This window comes from Lipotes vexillifer, unplaced genomic scaffold (assembly GCF_000442215.2).
Source record: "Lipotes vexillifer unplaced genomic scaffold, Lipotes_vexillifer_v1.1 scaffold1154, whole genome shotgun sequence".
NCBI lineage: Eukaryota > Metazoa > Chordata > Mammalia > Artiodactyla > Lipotidae > Lipotes > Lipotes vexillifer.
The window spans coordinates 405,212-424,260 of NW_006770904.1; the positions used below are offsets into that span (position 1 = coordinate 405,212).

Here is a 19,049-nt window from a genome sequence, read left to right on the forward strand (position 1 = left end):
GGAATGGAGAACAAAATGTACATGTTGATTACAATGCCCTCAAGATGAAATATGCATGCATGCTGGCAACGTTCTGAAGTGATTTTGGCTTGATATGAGTAGAGCTTAATGATCATTACCTTTTTTTTTTTTTTTTTTCCTGTGGAGATGCTTACATATATAAAAAAATAAAACAAAAAATGGCACACTACCTTGTTAAGTTAAATGAAAACATAATAGTTTTGTTGGAGGAGAAAAGCCTTCCAGCCTTCCTCACTCCTCTGGTTTCTTGAGGAGGTTTTTTTCCCTGAGCCCGGCTTCCTACCCCTTCTCCACAGTTACCTCACTGCTAGGATGCAACTTCTGCATGAAAGGCTGTTAGTATACTTGGAGTAGAGAAGAATAATGAAATGAAAGCATGGCTACATTGGTGCTCCCACTATAAAGAAAAATGATTATGTAAGTGAAGCACCATGTGAGAATTCTAGACTGAAAACACTGGGAAGTGTTCGCTGTGCTGCGTCTCTGTTGTTAACGCAAATGTGTAGAATTCACACACGCGGGCCTGTGAAAATTCAAACACGTTTTAATTGACTGGTGATCACCAATGGCTATAATTACAGCAAAATCAAAAAGTGAAGCTACGTATGTTAAAGCAAACCATCATCCTGTGAGGACATGGAACTAGAGCCCTAATGCAAGTGTTTGCTAATTGTTTTTTTCCCTTTGAGACAAGAGCTGCTGTTGTGGCTTTCCCAGATATGCTCTTTTGTTTGTTTGTTTGTTTGTTTTGTTTTTGCAGTACGCGGGCCTCTCACTGTTGCGGCCTCTCCCGTTGCGGAGCACAGGCTCCGGACGCGCAGGCTCAGAGGCCATGGCTCACGGGCCCAGCCGCTCCGCGGCATGTGGGATCTTCCCGGATCGGGGCACGAACCCGCGTCCCCTGCATCGGCAGGCGGACTCTCAACCACTGCGCCACCACGGAAGCCCCCAGACATGCTCTTTGACCAAAAAGGGCATCTCCACTGAGTGGCCGAAGGGTTACCCCACAGAGCCGAAGGTGTTTTCCCAAGAAGTGTCACTCTGGTGGTGGTGAGCTATGAAGCAAAGACTTCATTCAATGTCTTTTTTGTTTGTTTGTTTTTGACACTGATATACTTTTCCCATTACAGTACAAAAAAATTCACCCATTAAGGGGGCACAGCCATTGTTTTGTAACCCACAGAGGTGTCATTTTTGCAACAATATACAGAGTTTTGAAAAGCTTCTGTTAATCCCAATGACCTTTTAAATCACTGCAATCAAAGCCACTAGCTGCTCTCATTGTCAGTGAAATGATGTGCAGAGCAACAGTTAGCTAAGAAATAATTTATCTAAGGATTTCATTGAAAGATTAAAAGCTTTGAACCTAAGAAGTTGGAAATGGCTCCCTGTGGCCATTGGAAGTATTTTCTTCAGTTTGCCTGAGTTCAGGGAGTCGATGTCATTAAACTAAATGGTGCTACAGATATCACTGTGTACAATTTTAAACATACATTGAAAGCCATACATTTCTCGTAACACTGCATATTTACTACTTAATGTATTTGAATCTTGAGCATTTGAAAAGACAAACTGAGAGTCTTATTTGCAAAAACAAAAACTACAGTGTGTGTCTCTCTGTCTCTTCTGGTGCATTTTCTTTCTGAATGAGGAAAAGTCATTATAAGTGTGTGTCTGTGTGTCTAAAAGTATCTCTGTGCCACCTAGGATTTAGGGCAGACACTGCAGGATTCTGTAGGATCGCTGAACCTATATTTCCAGAATCCGTAAGTTATCTCCCAGCTTATCTTTCATGTCTGTTTGCAGCCAGAAGTCTTTGGATTATTCTGACCAGTTTACACGGAAGAACAATTTTGCAAGAGCCATGAGGTTCCTTTGTGTCTTGACACAGGCACCTTGGCAACTTAGAGAGCCCTTCTGAACCTAATACCTTGAAAATCTATGCAAGATGGATTTCAATCTCAGAATGTAATCAATTCTGTGATACTCTGATTGGATGATTTTAAACACAGAATGGAATGGTACATGTTTTTCTGCTTGGGGAATCACCTTACTTTTTTTTTTAACAGTTGCTATTGTTCTGGATTTAATATCCTATTTTGATGTTAATAATATTTCCCTTCTTGTTCAGAGGCCTTTGCCTAAAACCCTTAAGTATGTGAGTTGCAGTGACTTCCTATCACAGAAGTGGTATTGACCTTGGGTAGCTTGTTTCAGTTGCACTTCCCTGTGGCTGTACCCTGCTGGATTTATCAGCATTTTCTGCCTTTTACTGGCCCTCATGGTCAGCAAACCACAGCTCATGTGAATTCTCAGCTGCTTCCTCGATCACAAACACCTCATCCCATCAAACTGTGGCGTCTGTTTCCCAGAGGTGTTTCTTTCGTCTTTCTGGGTACAGTTATACCTCCTCACCAGTCTTCACGCCAAGCCCATCGGTTCTTACATCATCTATCCTGACAAAGTATGATGGTTCTGACCACTATTTCCAAATAATTACTTGTCTCCAAGGTTTGTAGCTGAAAGAGGACTTACCATCTTGCTATTCCTGGGCATTTTGATATCAAAAATGCAACTGGGGCACAGACTGAATATAAAATGAATGGAATGACACAGTTTCTCTCCTATGCTATTTTATGCGAGTGTGAATCTCACAGAATCATACCTCGTTGTGCAAGGGGCCCTTCAGAGTTAATAGGGAATCCAAGAATTTTTAAGAAAATTTTAATGGCTAGAGTTGCAGAAGGAAAGTGATACGGGCTGGCCGTTTCAAAATGTAAGTAGCTCTGTTTCTTTAGCTGAGCTCTCCAATAGCGTACCCACTTGCCACATACAGTTACTGTTTTAGTTAAAATAAAATTTAAAATGCAGTTCCTCAGTCAGACTAGCCACATCTGAAGTGCTCAACAACCACATGCGGCTGATGGCTGCTGTACTGGCTGGCAAAGATGATGGAACATTCCTGTTATTGCTGAAAATTCTACAGGACAGCACTGCTCAAGACAGACTTAAAAATCACAATAATGGGCCTATGAATATGCAAAAGTGAACCCATTTCTGGAACTGGGAGATTAAAATGGTCCAGATCTAAACTGGTCCACATCACAATGAATGGTCAGTTCAGTGGATACTATTTCCTTTAGAGAAGCTGCAGTGGTAGGAAGGCTGCAGCACAGGGAGGAAAGATGTGCTCTAGGGCACGTGTGCATGTCGGGGCCCTGAGAGTAGCAACACACAGCTACAGAGGTGGGCGTGGCCTTCGGAGAAGTCCCGAAGCCTCAGGATAGAATCTCAGCTCTGCTGGGTGGAAGCAGAGAGAGTCTAGGCTTGGGTGAAGGGGAACCGGGAAGGGGAGACAGGCATCTAAGAAGAGCAGAGGTGCAGTTCAGGTCACATGTCTGGTGGAGACCACTGCTGACATTTATTGAGCACGTACTCTGGGCAGGCAATGGTCTAAAAGCCCAAATTGAATTATGTCCCTTGATCCTCCAACAACCCTATGAGAAGACGAGCAAGGGCAGAATGGAGTTCAAGAGTATGCATCCATGGGTGTACCCAGAGACTCTAGGAGGACCAGCTGCTTGGTAACAGGCTGTCTTCAATCAAGCAGGCTGGGGGCTGGGAGTAGTGAGAGAGGATCAAAGGGAAGCATGGCTTTGCTGGTTGGAGCACAGTAAGATCCTGGGGTTACGTTCAAACAAAAAGCAGAGTCCAGGAAGATAAGAGGCTGCCCTGTACCTTCTACAGACAGAAGATGAGGGAGCTGGGACCAGAATCCTGGGCTTGGGGCTCCTAGGAGAGTTCGGTTGTTTTATAGATATTTATGTGGGGTTAAGGCTTGAATGACCCCCTGACTTATTTGACTTTATCTGAGTCCTAGGCAAACGTATGAAGTCAGGAAAAAATTTTTTAAGTATGACTAGCTTTCCTTTTATTAGCTATTACCTTCCAGAGTTTGGCTTGCCTTCTCATGACAAACACCAGTGCAGGTCAGCGGCTGCGGAATCAAGCATCAGACGTGGGCGGGGATGCTCACCGTGCCTGACGTACCCTGCCCTGCCCTGATTTCATCGGCAGGGTCCAGGGACAGGCAGCTGGAAGGGTGATACTGTGGTGGGTCTTCCAAGGACAACTTACACTAGGTAGCAGCTCTCAGGAGCTGACTGTACCTGCAACACTTTGGTTTATGGAAACATCTGTCAAAATTAGGGAAAAAGATATCCAGGGGTTATCTCTAAAAATTCTGGCCAATGAGAAATGAGGGTAATTCTGGAGAACCTTTGGGGAAAGGTTTTCTTGCTCTTAGAGATACCAAGAAGGGGGATAGCCCTCTCTCTCCCATCTGGATGTTGTATCTGCATGTAATGCGGGAACTACTGCAGCCATCTTGTTACCATGAGGGGTGATAGCTTGAGAATGGCATCCCTTCACCATGTTACTGAGCTGATGAATTCACCAACTCTGGAGCTGCCCTACCACTGGATTTTATGATGTGAGATTCATTCATTCACTCACTCACTCACTCACTCACTCACTGATTCAATAAAAATTAATAAGCGCTGACAAATGCAAAGCATTGCTCAAGGCATTTGGGATACACTAAGAGCAGGGGTCCCCAACCTCCGGGATCTAATGCCTGATGATCTGAGGTGGAGCTGACATAATAATAATACAAATAAAGTGCACAATAAGTGTAATGCACTTGAATCATCCCGAAACCATCCCCCTTTCCCTAGGTCCGTGGAAAAATTGTCTTCCACGGAACCGGTCCCTGGTGCCAAAAGGGCTGGGGACCGCTGCAAAGGGCAAAACACAGGAAGATCATTGGTCTAAATTTGCTTATCGCTGCAGCCTCCTTGAGTTAAGTTTTTAGTTACCTGAAACTATAGGCCTTTTAACTTACACCCTGCTGACTGCACACTGGCTTCACAGGTAACTAAAGAGCCTATAATTAAACAGCATAAACATAATCAAAAGGACACTTCCTATCTTGTTTGATGTGTCTGTATTTGACACTTTGGGTAATTTTTTCCACACTATGCCCCTGTCTCTGGACTTCCATAATGCTACACATTTCTGGTTTACTTCCTATTTTTCTGTCCACTTCTCAGTTTTTGAGGGTTTTCTTATTCCCAGATCATTTTTTTTCTAACTTCCAGATCACTCAATGCTGGGGTGCCAAGGTGTTTTCTATCAGGGCCACTTATTTTCTCATTTTACATCTTCTTTGAGAAATATCATCAATCTATATGACTTCATGAGCATTTACACACACACAATTCCAAACCTGCATCTCCAACCCAGATCTCCCTCTTGAGTTTTAAATCTGTACATTTAGTGCTCTGCTTAGCCATCTGGATATCTCAAACGCAATGTGGTCAAACCATGGCGATATTCTGTGCTCTGTAATTGCTTCTCTTAGGTCCCCAGCTCAGGGGACCTGTACCCGTCCCCCCGTATCTGTCCACCAAGTCTCCAAGCCAGAATCCTGAATGTCAGCCATACCTCCAACCTCCCCTTCACTCCCCAAATCTAAGCGGTCACAGGCCTTCCTGACTCTACCTCCTACAATTCTCCAGTCTCTCCTCTCCCCCTCCCCCCATTCCTACTACCCTCATTCCTGCCATTTACCGTCACATCATCTGAATCCCAGCAACAGTCCGCCAATCGGTCTCCCCGACTCATGCCTTGGCGTCCCTCCAAGTCCTTCTCTCCCACGGGCAGAGGGATGAGGCTGCAAGTCCGATTGTGCAAAAAAAAACCCTTCCAGAAATCCTCATCACTGCTCTCAGGACAAAGAAGAAGCAACTAATATCATATTCCTGCCTGCAAGATCTGCCCTGACTTCCCCTCACCATATACACACGCTGGGCACCCTCTATCTTTCATTATCCCCAACTTGGTGCCTCCCCATGTGCTAGTCCTTCTATTTCGAACATTTTCCCAACTCATCCCACCTTCTCCAGGATAATTCTCATCACCCTTCAAGTCTCCTCTAAGACACTGTTCCTTCCAGGATGCCTTCCCTGAGTCTCCAGGCCTGGTGGGTGACGCTTCCACGCACACCTGAACTTCCTGTACTTTCCTCATCATAAATGCCAAGCACCTGAACCCATTACGGGACCGTAAGTGCTGTTAGGGGAGCCCACCTTGACCCTCCTAGCATTCCTGGCGCCCAGAACGACGCCTGCAGCATAACAGGTATTCAACAAACACGCAAGAAACAAATACTTTTGCTGGGGAACACTTGCTCACTGACATAATAATAACTTCATTAATTTTTTGGCTTGGGATAGTGATTTTCTGAAAGAACACTGTTGCTTAAGAGAATGTAGACTACAATTTCTCTTTATTCGTTTTCATTTAATCTGCTTCTCATTTACCCCACTAGGGCAATCCACTGCATTAGGCGCTGAGACGCTACATAAATGATTCTATGTCACTGAGTCTGAAAGTAAACACTCTTTTCATTTTCACACAGTTACTCCAAATCACAGCTTCCAGAAGATGCCATTTCTAGGTGAGACATGAGAAACAGCTAAAAATGTGACAAAATAACAATGTCCGGTAAAGGCTGTGAAAAGCATTTCCCATACACTTCAAGACTTTAAAAGTCTACACAACCGCGAAACCAGATAAACAATGAGATTTGAAAGGCTCAAGTCTAAGAATTCGTCTCCTCTGATACAGGGGAGAGCTGTTATTTTTATTTTTAAAAGATGGTGACTTTTTAATTTAAATACCAAGCTTTTTTCTCATGAATGCCTGAGAAGGGGGGGAAATGTAGCCTCTGCATAAGAGAGTTATCCATTTCAGGGAGCTTCTATTTGTGTTGATAATTAAAAATAACACCTTCCAAAACGTTGCTCTAACTCATGAAGGAAAAAAGGGGCGACAGCGTGTCCTTCCACACAGAGAGATGGTCTCCTTTCCCTCTTTTCCCTCCTCATAAGTGATATACCCACTCATGTGAATTAAACACACCCATACTGTACAAAGCACGTGACAGGACTGTGATAGAACTGAGGTTTCACTGGAAGATCCAGTGTTGAAAAATACAGAACAATCGCTATTGTTATCCCTAACATTCTTTATATACAACATCATGCTTATTTGTAGAGATCATTTGCAATAACCACTAACAGCATTATTTATTAATATCCTCTGATGACCAATAGGCAATATATTACAAAGTTTTTTTTTGTGTTCCTATAAATTCCAAACAAAGGACAGAAGGTCTTAGCAGGGGTTTTCAGAGTCCACACTCGCTGGCCGCGAACCCTTAGGCAAGTCTATAACCTCGCTGGGCTGCAGTTGCTTCTACTCTACTTTGGAAAAAATAACAGAAGCCAGGTCAGGTGACCTCTTGAGATCCTTGCTAAGCCTGAGAAATATCACCACGATTTTACTAATGGCCAAACAGTCCACTGTTTTCAGGATATTTTTCTCCATAACACCTAATAACCACTGTTTATAAGTAGAGTATTTGGCATCCATATACATGAATATACACCCAATATAATACTGCCTATTTAAACGACTGGCAATAACATTTCATGAACCACACAAATGAATAAACAAGAGGGATCAGAGTTCTAGTGCTCTGGATTTTGCCAACACAGGTGTACAGACCAAGTCATGTGTACATGCAGACAGCCTCAGGCTGGCATTTGTTGTTCTTCAATAAACATACTGAGCACTGACTATGTCCCAATAGGACACAGTGCTACTGTAGGCAGTCGGATGCCGCAACATCCGTGAACAAACCAGACAGAGATCCTGCCCTGCCTGGTGGAGCTCACCTTTCAGTGAGGAGGGACCGATGAGAAAAAGGCTAATACAACACATATGTAATTTATAGATTACAGGTGATAAGAGCTAGAAGGAAAAAAAGAAAGAACACAGTAGAGCAGGGTCAGGGGATTGTAGACTGATGGAAGGAGGTGACAATTTAAAATCTGGAGGTCCCAGGCAAGCTTCATTGAGAAGGTGGAATCTGAGCAAAGACTTGAAAAAGGAGTGAACCACATGGATGGATACCTGGGGGAAGAGGGTTCTAGGAAGAGAGTGGAGCCAATGCCAACGTCAGGGGCTGGAAAGCAGGGTTAGCAAGATGCCACAGAGAGGATGTTATGAGGAAGTACCGCCAAGGGAGCTGAAGCAAACTTAGGGGCTGGAGGGCAGATCGTGGAGGGCTTCGTAGGCTGTCGGAGGAGCTTGAAACTTCTCTGAGTGAAGTGGGGAGCCACTGTAGGCTCTGAACAGGGGGTGTTGTGCTCTGCTTTACAGAGAACTGAGAGAGAGGCAAGTGCAATACAGAGGCTTTAATTTAAAAGAAATATACTGAGTCAACTTAAGGAACTTAAGGGCTCACGAATTAGGTTACAGGTTGTTTAGAAGTAGTAGTAGGACCAATGCTCCTGTTTCAGCCACCCAATCACTGCATTTAGGTCTCTGTGCAAGTATCACCTCCTGCAGAGGTCCTACATGATTGCATTTATATAAAATCATGGCTCCCCTTCTGAATTTATCTCCTTACCCTGCTGCTTTATCTTCGTAGTGCTCATCACTCCTTGGCAATATATCATAGGCTTATTTAATTATTTCCTATCTCCTTTAGTAGAATGTAAACTCTGAGAATCTTGCTTTTTTGGTTATCACTGTAGCTCGACACCTTGAGCACCAGGCTCAGAGGGGGGATTCAGTACCAATTTGTTGAACGAATGAATAAATGTTCCAGGAGTCTAGGAGAACCCTTAAGTTCTAATTTAAAAAAACAGACTACAGAACTGGGGACTAAATAGTCAAAAATAAGCTGTCTACAAAACTATAGACCATTTTCCATCAGTAGTTGGTTTCACATTTTTACTGTTTAGAGTGATGACGGTTCACTGTAATGTTTCACTGTGTTTTTCACGAAATTGCTATATCCATGTTGTGGAAAATACGGAAAATGGGAGAAAAAGAATTTAAAATTTTATGTTCCTCTACATCGTGATTAACAATTTAAAGTCTTCTTTGCAGTTTTTAAAGTTTGCTGCATTTTTACATGGCCTTGATATATATCCAAAGATCAAACGATTTTCTCTGATCTTTAAAGTTTTATCTAAACTTTCTTCTGAACTTTATTTTTTTCTATAAATTTATTTACTTATTTATTTATTATTATTTTTGGCTGCACTGGGTCTTCGTTGCTGTGCCCAGGTCTTCTCTAGTTGCGGTGAGCGGGGGCTACTCTTCGTTGCGGTGCAAGGGCTTCTTCTCATTGCGGTGGCTTCTCCTGTTGTGGAGCACGGGCTCTAGGTGCACGGGCTTCAGTAGTTGTGGCACGTGGGTTCAGTAGTTGTGGCTCGCGGGCTGTGGATCTCAGGCTCAGTAGTTGTGGCGCACGGGCTTAGTTGCTCCACGGCATGTGGGACCTTCCCCGACCAGGGCTCGAACCCGTGGTCCCCTGCATTGGCAGGTGGATTCTTAACCACCGTGCCACCAGGGAAGTCCTCTTCTGAACTTTAAATGCATGTGGTTGTATATGGAAACCAATAAGAAAATACAAGCCATCCAGTAACTTAAGCTCTTTACATCTACATTCCATTAGATGAAGGATTCCTGAACTAGTTTCTAGAGATATTGAGAAAATTTCCCCTCTTCAATCCAAGCTCTCATTTTGCCTGATTTAAATTTATTGACTCGTTTGGGATTTTAACCTGCTGAGAAAAACATAAAGAATTTCGAGGAGAACTCTCAGAATAATAAAACCTCATTCGTTCTGAGGCCGCCGTGCTCAGTTACAGATCTCATATCCCTACAGTTTACCTTCATACTTCCTACAAACGAGTGCGGCATTATTAAGCAAAATCAAGAACATAAAGCGTTGGAAGAGAAAAGCTCACCTACTAAAGATAAACTGCTTCCCACCACCTTAGCAATATCGTGTACAAAACAGTATAACTGCGGCATGAACAGGAGGGCCTGGATGGGCTGACACAGTAATTGCAAATTAGGGACCATACATCTCTGGTGGAAACTGTTTTGCTGCCAGGTGACCAGACTCATGGGTGCAAAAAGAGGAATGACCAAGCCAGGCAATGTGGAAGGACTGCTGAAAATCTAAGAAATTTATCTTTGAAACGAACAACTTGGAAGATGATGAAAGGCTCTTTGCCTCTTGCTGTTCACTCAGGACGTGGCAATAAAAGTTTATTTGTTTTACCCACTAGAATCCCAGACACAGCAAGTGGAATGATGCTGTAGAAAGGGGAAGGATGAATGACAGGAAAACGACGAGTTTAGAGACTAAAGAGGAGACAGGGTGGAGGGGTGAGAAGGTAATTAAATCAGATACCAAAGGGCTAGGTTCTCGGCTACCCACGTTGGTAAGGCCATTGTGAGGAGGGGGGTTGAAGATCCTTGCACATAAGATAAAAGGTGACAATGATGTCCCTTCCTAACTCGTGGGCCTGAACTAGGCTGAAGCATATAAAGGGTTTTAAAAAATATAAAGGATGATGATGATACTACTACTAATAACGGGGTGTTAACAATTTCTTGAGAACTTATGGGATGATAGCCAATACTTTACATGTTGTTATGGACGGAACTGTGTTACCCCCGCCTCCCCCCGCCCAAATTTATATGTGAAGTCCAAACCCCCAGTGTGACTGCATTTGGAGATGGGCCTTTACAGAAGTAATGAGGTTAAATGCGGTCCTAAGGGTGGGCCCTGATTTTTTTTTTTTTTTTTTGCGGTACGCGGGCCTCTCACTGTTGTGGTCTCTCCCGTTGCGGAGCACAGGCTCCGGACGCGCAGGCTCAGCGGCCACGGTTCACGGGCCCAGCCGCTCCGCGGCATGTGGGATCCTCCCGGACCGGGGCACGAACCCGTGTCCCCTGCATCGGCAGGCGGACTCTCAACCACTGCGCCACCAGGGAAGCCCCAGGACTGCATTTCTTAGGAAAAGAGGAAGAGACACCAGGAGTGTACACGCACAGAGGGAAGGCCATTTGAGGACACAGCAAGATGGCAGCCGTCTGCAAGTCGAGGAGGAGGCCTCACCAGGAACCAATCCTGCTAGCACCTGAATCTTGGACTTCTAGCCTCCAAAACTGTGAGGAAATACATTTCTGTTATTTAAGTCACTCAGTCTGTGGTATTTTGTTATGGCAGTCCTGGCAAACTAATACAGATATGTTATCTCATGTAATCCTCATTACAATATTATCCACACTTTCAAATACAGAAATAGAAGCACAGAGAAGTTATGCAACTTCACGAAAGTTGCACAGCTACTCAGTAGTGGAACTGGAATTGAATCCAAGCAATGATTACAGGGCTCACGTTCTGAACAGCTGATGTAACATAATACAAGGTAATGTGATTAATATCCACAGTGATACAAAATGGACGCTTTTATCAGAAAAACCCACAGCAAATACAAACTTCTATACCTACTATGTGCAATTTTAGTTTCCCTCTACTCCCATTCCCATCATACAAACAATAAGCATTTTTTGAGCCAATCTATGTCAGCCACTTTCTGAGGGGGTCTGGCATCAAGCCTTATGAAGTCCATGTTCTCCTGGAGTTAACGTGCTAGTGAGGAAAGCCGGCCAACAACAGAACAGAAAAAAGGAGACAGCGATAAGTGCAAAGACAAAAATAAAACCGGAAGTTGTGGTGACAGGCGGCGGCCAACCTGGTCCTTTCCTCCACAGCCGGTTACTGAGATCACAAACAGGACACAGCTCCGAATCCTGGGGCAACTCCTAATGGGGGCTGGCAGGCCCCAGACTCAATGTCCCCTGTTTCTTCCTCTATAACATGGGCTTTTGCTCTAACAGTCTATGGCTTCTTTGATTAAGTCAGGAAGTTACTCCGGCAATATTTACCGTAACTCAGTTATTAGGTATGATGGAAATAATAAATACTATAAAAAAATGTATCCTCTCCTTTAAAGGATTCCGGAAATTTTCCTGTGAGAGACATAAAGTTTGCAGGAAGAAAGGAGGGAGGGGGAGGGATCATTTAACTGGATCTGAACAGGCTTTAGCTAGGACAGTAATCTTTATTTAAGCCCTGGGATGCTGACCTGTAATACCCTACCTGCGGTCAGACACTTCCCATCTTCACCGGGGAGGGAATATAGAGAAAGGAGTTTGAGATGAAACATGGAAACTTAAGGTCAGTATAAGGGAGGGTTTGGGGGGCCTGTACAGAAATAAGACATTGGAGAAAAGTGACAAAATGATGCATTCTTTTTCTCTGGAGAGCTTAATCAACCAAAGAAACTGTATCTTGGTATGTCTCACCCAGAAGTAGAAGGATGATGGGACTCGCCATAGGGATGCCTTGGGGCCAGGAGGCTCTGCTAATGAACAAAGGCGGTTTGAAATAGTACAGCTTCACACCCTACCTGCTGCAACCCCTGCCACTAGGGCGAGAGCAGTGCCACCTCCTACTTGCAGCGTTTCGGGGTGGCAATGTGTGCTAAGAAAAAATACTTCCAAAGTGCCATCAGGAAGCTCCATGGCAGGGATGAATGGGGTGAACTGTACCACCAGAGGAATAAGGACCAACTCACTGAAGACAGTGGAATCAGACAGAAGCGCCCAAGTTAGAAACACAGCCTGCCTTTCTGTATCAGAACACAAACTAGGCATGCAGAAGACCTACAAAAACATGGAAAACTGACTCTGCACTGTCAGAATTACAGGATCACTTTGATGATCAGGGTGGACCTTTAAAGCGGAACATGTGATTTAATAATCTGGCCCAACAAATAATACTGGCCTCAAATAATAAGATCTAGAACAGACAATTATTACTGATGACTGTAACAAGACTGGAATAACAGTTCATCATTTTTCTCAAAGCCTTAAATGAAGGATGGTGAGAGGAAGGGGAGGGGAGTGAAGAATAGTTAATATACTGGGTAAACCACTGCATACCTTCGTATTTAAAGGCAGTAGTTCAATCAGAAAAAGACACAGGATAAGTTCACCAGCAAACACTTTTGGACACATTCACAGCGCATTTGTAATCACTGGAAATATTATCATTTGAAATATGTGTACATTTATATAAAATTATATATAATTTTCTCCACTTTGATTTCTCCTGTTGTTGGGAGATGGACTGCCGCCAAAAAATCTGTTAGAGAAACTCTAGATGCTTGTGGATTTTTAACATTTGTCCTGGGAACCCCTAGTGCCTGAAAGAGCCTGAGCAATTAAATTCACCCCAGCTGTGTGTGTTCAGACACCAACAGGCTCACCACCAGTACTGACACCATTCCTCGGGCCACATCATTTGTCTCAGCATCCTATGGTTTGATTCCAGTGCTGAGAAAAAGGGAGCTTTCGTTCCCTCTATAATAGCAATCACTTCAGCGCTGTCTGCTACATTCTCTGATCTCTCCAGAAGTGTCTGGAGTTTTAAAGGTTCAAACTCTGATAAAGTGATACAGAAAACTGAATCCAACTCCAAGAAATATGCACACAGATTCCATGCACGGCTTTTTTTTCTGACTCATGGAGACTGGAGTGGTCCCCTTACCTTTATCATAGATTTCCTTCAAGACCCCTCGTTTTATTAGCTCCTCTCTGCTTTGCCTCATCGATATTTTCCTTTCCAGGGCTGCGAGCAAAACACAGAGAAGCAGGGGTGAGTAGGTAACAAAGACGTTTCTAAAAAGCATCATATTTTAAGATGTACTGAAATGTAATATATGGGAAAGCTTCCATAAGTTATACTTTACTAATGTAAGCTAATGATACCAGTTAATACGTTTTGATACTATGATCAGCATTTTAATCCAATTATTTGATCATCAAGACCATCAAATTACCTATGAGGTAGGCATTTTTAATCTCATCAGAGTCATACTGAGAAGAGCATCCAGGATTCAAAGCCAGAAAACACTACCTCTGCCCTCGGCTTAACCTCTGCATCACACAGCATCTTCCTGAGTGTGGCCTTTCCTCATAGGTGGGATTTCTTTTTTTTTTTTTTTTTTTTTGGTGGGGGGGGGTTTCTTTTTTAATTACCTAGTGCATACAGATCACGTCTCATTGAGGATTTTGATGCTTCCCAACTATTTTAAAAGTCATTTGAAAATATCTCCTAATAAGCGCCCTGGATTGGTACCCAGGTTCCCGAGAAGAGCCTGGGGGGGTGGGAGAGCTCCGTGCGACGCCCACCCACTGCTCTCCTCTCTTGGCTCCAAACAGGGAACGGACTGTTCAGTTCCCAGACACACTTCCACCTGACCAGCCATTCACCTGGGCCAACCGTTGAGGCAGGTGGGAGCTGCAGGGGGGGAAGAGGGAGCACTTCCTCTCGGATCAGTGGGTATGATGGAGGGCAAGGCAAGTGGAAACAGAGCCCCAGAGTGGGGAAGTGAGGGCAGCACGAAAGGGCAGGCCTGTGGCCCCAGGTAGGGAAGGGGAAACCAGCAGAACCTGCACAGGAAAGAAAGCTATTGCAGCAGCTGACATTTCAGTAAACACGGAATGGAGGAGGTGAGAGGTGACAGCAATCGCTTTTGTCAACTTGAGATTCTTTATATCCTTTGGATACACAATTATTCAGGGGGGAAAAATACCAGTTATAAAATAAGGAAACAATTTTATGCAGACAAATTTAGATGCAGATACACATACACACACACACACACACACACACACACACACACACACCTCTCAACAGAATTTAATGCAAAGAATATGAGTAAGAACTAGAAAGAAAGCAAGGAAACAAGAATTGTGATTGCAACTATGTTACCCACTAGCTGTGTGCTCTTAATCAAGTCACTTTGCCAGTCTGGGAAGACACTGGTGCCTCCACCCCAGCCACCAAGATTTACCCACAGACGTGAGGGCAGGAAGGTTGTACGGAAGGGCAAGGGTTAGAGGTGAGCGGGAGGATCAATGGAGCGGTGTTCGTTTTGGGAGGTGAAGGAGTTTTATGTCCCAACCCAAATAGCAAGATACGGTGGGAACAGGGCAGACGGGGTTCTCGTGCAGAAGTGGGATGCCCGGGGAAGGGGAAGAGAGGTGCGTGCAGCTCGGTTAGAAAGTTCTGCCTGATTTTAAAAAAGATTTGCTCAGCAGCACAGTGGGAAAGACTGAACAGGCAAGATGAAGCGGGGGTTTTTAAGTAAAAAGTCTGCTAGCGATCTTTTGGGTGAATAAACAGGTGCTTTGCCATCCTGTACTGAACCATGTAAATGAACAGATTTCTCTTCAACAAAATGAGGATTCCCAGGGGCTTTTCAAAACCGTGGAGTAAAGAGGATGAACCTGACCCACGGCACTAAGGGAAGGATCTGCAGCGAGGCGACAGAGCCCTAGACGCTGAGGTCCGAGATCTCAAGTATCAGCAGAATATGGTCACTGTCAGGCCAACCACTTAGGTATCCAGACCTCAGCTGTCTCTCCGCACTCATTCAACAACTGAGGACCAGCTGCCTGGAGTGCAAAGCTACTCTGTCAGGGGCTGGTGATGATGGTGACCAAAGCGACAGCCCTTCCCTCACAGGGATTATAGACTAATGTGTGATTCAGTCATCAAATCATGATATCGCCTAATGTGTGACTGCAAATTGAGATGGGCCTCATAAAAGAAGATATGGTTCCTTGGGGCTTCCCTGGTGGCACAATGGTTAAGAATCCGCCTGCCAATGCAGGGGACATGGGTTCGAGCCCTGGTCGGGGAAGATCCCACATGCCATGGCGCAACTAAGCCCGTGCGCCACAACTACTGAGCCTGTGCTCTAGAGCCCACAAGCCACAACTACTGAGCCCGTGCGCCACAACTACTGAGCCTGTGCTCTAGAGCCCACAAGCCACAACTACTGAGCCCGTGCGCCACAACTACTGAAGCCTGCACGCCTAGAGCGCGTGCTCCACAACAAGAGAAGCCACCGCAATGAGAAGCCACCGCACCACAAGGAAGAGTAGCCTCCACTCACTGCAACTAGAGAAAGCCCACATGCAGCAACGAAGACCTAATGCAGCCAAAAATAAAATAAATAAAATAATTTAAAATAAATAAAGAAGAAGACATGGTTCCATCAGAGTGTATGATAAATAACCTCTTCCACTGGGGAGTCAGAAAAGGCTTTTCTGAGGAAGAAACCCCAGAGCTGAGTTTGAAAGATAAATATACCTTATCTTAGCCCAGGGCAGTTGGGTAGGAGCTGACGGAAACACTCCAGATAGAGCAAGCTTGGCAACGGCTCCTGACGGAGGAATCAGGGTGCCGTGGACAAGCAGACAGCAATCTGGTGTGACTGTACCACCAGCACCAGGTGTAGAATGATGGTTTAAGATGTGGCCAAAGGGGCAGGGGGCCTGGGCCATGCAAAGGCCTTATCGACCGTGTTATTCGAAGGGAAATGGGAAGAAGTGATCAGATTTAAGTATCTGAAAGACCAACGCCCATTTTAGTGTGGAGGATGGATTGGAGGGAGGCCAGTTACCAGGTGATTACAGAAGAGTCTGGGCAGAAGATGATGGCAGCTACCCTAAGATGCTGAAGACAGACACAGAGACGGGGATACACTCAAGAAGGTGAAGGTGGCAATGTTGCCACGACCTGAAGGTAAGGATTGGCCATGGGGTGTGCAGGGGAGAGAGGGGTCAACAAGGACTCCTTGGTTTTGACTTGAGTAACTAAATGGACAGTGGTGTCAATTACTACGGTAGGGGACACAGAAGGAGAATCAGGCATGGAGGGAGGATGGTGAGCTCAATGTCATCAACACCCAGGAGAAGCTATCAGGTATGTGCTCGGGAAATGTAGTGGGAAACATCATGAAACAGGGATGATGAGACTGTCCTATAAATGGCAGTGTTTCTCAAACTCTTCCATGTGATTACTCCTAATGGTAAAGGAGTAATGCCAGGGGCTCCAAGGGTATGACTGAAGTTGCCTGTCCCGAGCATGCCGTTTCTTTAACGTACTGAGTTTTCCCTTAAGAACGAAGGTGGAGCTCACATAATATACCTGCTCTTACTTAAAAAAGAAAGTACCCTCCCACCACCCTCTCCCACACGCACACCAATTTCCACCTTTAACAGACATTCCGGGAAGAGATGGCTTATTTATGCTTTGGCTTTGCCCATTTCCTGTGCAGAACCCTGTGCCCAGAGAGGATACACAGATCATTGTGAGAAGGGTGGATGTCATGTCATTTAATTTAATCTTCACCACAGTCCTGCGAAGTGTTATTATTCCCATTATACAGATGTGGCACCTGAGGCCCAGCAAAATTAACTTGCTCAGGGTCACAGAGCAGCAAGTAGAAGAGCAGAAAGAGATTTTAAAGCCTGTGGGGGTTTTCTTCGCCTCCACAATACCACTTTATTATGGAGATTGTTATTATGTATATAGGCTCTAAATATAATCTAATGTATACCGCTTTAAAAATGGAAGGCAAGAGTAAACAACAAGGTCCTACTGCACAGGATACTATATTCAATATCCTGTGATAAACCATAATGGAGAAGAATATGAAAAAGAATATATATATGTATAACTGAATCACTTTGCTGTACAGCAGAGATTAACACACTGCAAACCAACTACACTTCAAGGGAATAAGTTTTTAAAAATAGACGGCAATTTTATTATTAGTTTATTTGGGGCTGAGTATCACAGTAAAATATCGTAATTACACTTCGGTTCAGGAGCTTCTTTCTAAGGCACTCTTCACTATCTCTCTTAACAAGGTATACGTGATGCCTCTCTGCTAATCTTATTTTCAGCAGTTCCTCCAAAGTTCCAGCTAAGTTTAACTGGGGTCAAAGACAAGCTCACCCACTGTCCCAGGGAGTGAAATAAAATGGGCTCTTGGTGCAGGAGGACAACTCAAATCACCTGACCTGGGCTACTACTAAGCCATAAACCCCCGGGGTAAGAGGATTCCATGTGGCAGGAAAGAAAATATAATGGTTTCCTTTTCACCAGCCAAGGCTAGGCCCAATCCTCCCTCTCCAACAATTCTGTCTTTGGGTAAAACAAAGACAGAAAAAGACGAGAAGAGAAGAGATTATAAAAAGTGAAGGAAGTCAGAAGATGAGGAACAATGCATCGGGGAAGAGAAGGTATAACGTGTACTGCATCTGTCCAAAGGACAGGAGGAATAAATCAGGTAAGTGCGTACCGAGGTGTGATAGGGAGCTGATTAACTGGGGGACGTTGGTCTCTGGGAGATGGGAAATGGAAGTTAACAGAACAACATCATTTATCTCTTAAAAGGAAAATAAAACTGAAAAGCTACTTAGTTACCCTTGTGGCAAAAAGCACACAAGTAGGTAACATTTTTATATAAAAAAATTAAGTCAGTAAGGACTTACTTTAAAATAAGAAAATCTACTATATAAGGATCACTCCAATATTATTCAGTTATTAAAGCACAGGGCAATATAAAATCTGAATGACCACACATGGGAGTGAGCCGGTGTAAACTTTTTGGTTATGAAACTGGAACGTAGTGATGGTGGCACAGCTCTTCAGTTTTACTAAAATCATTGAGCTGTACTCGTCCAAAGCGTTAATTTTATGTTGTGTAAATTATATCTCAATCAAGCTGTGATGAAAAAAAAAATAGTGACCACCAGGGCAAAAACATGAGTTAAAAACAAAAATAGTAAATCTAAGCAGACGATTAAATTAAACTTTAGGCCACAGTCAGCAAGAGGACAACAGTAAAATACAAGGATTAGATATATAGCATACAAAAGTAACTTTCTAAAAACAATTATTTTAACCTCTAACAGAATAGAAACAAAATAGAAAAAGCAGGAAGCTGGTTTCCCCCCAAAATGAAAATACAGCTCAGAGCACAACAATGCAACTCCTTGGATCTTTAGAAAAGAACCAAATCTCCAGGCGGTAGTAGGTGCAGAACACTGTAATAGGCTCTTTTATTTTTTTAGCGGTATGTGGGCCTCTCACTGTTGTGGCCTCTCCCGTTGCGGAGCACAGGCTCCGGACGCGCAGGCTCAGCGGCCATGGCTCGCGGGCC

General features: G+C 44.1%; 1 protein-coding gene across 1 annotated transcript in view; it reads right to left on the reverse strand.

The window, feature by feature from the left end:
* The window catches only part of PHACTR1 (phosphatase and actin regulator 1), a 561,450-nt gene that overhangs the window by 100,367 nt on the left and 442,034 nt on the right, over positions 1–19,049 (reverse strand). The window contains exon 5 of the mRNA XM_007446414.1: positions 13,574–13,654. Within this exon, the coding sequence (XP_007446476.1) occupies positions 13,574–13,654 (81 nt within the window). The remainder of the gene's footprint in view (positions 1–13,573; positions 13,655–19,049) is intronic.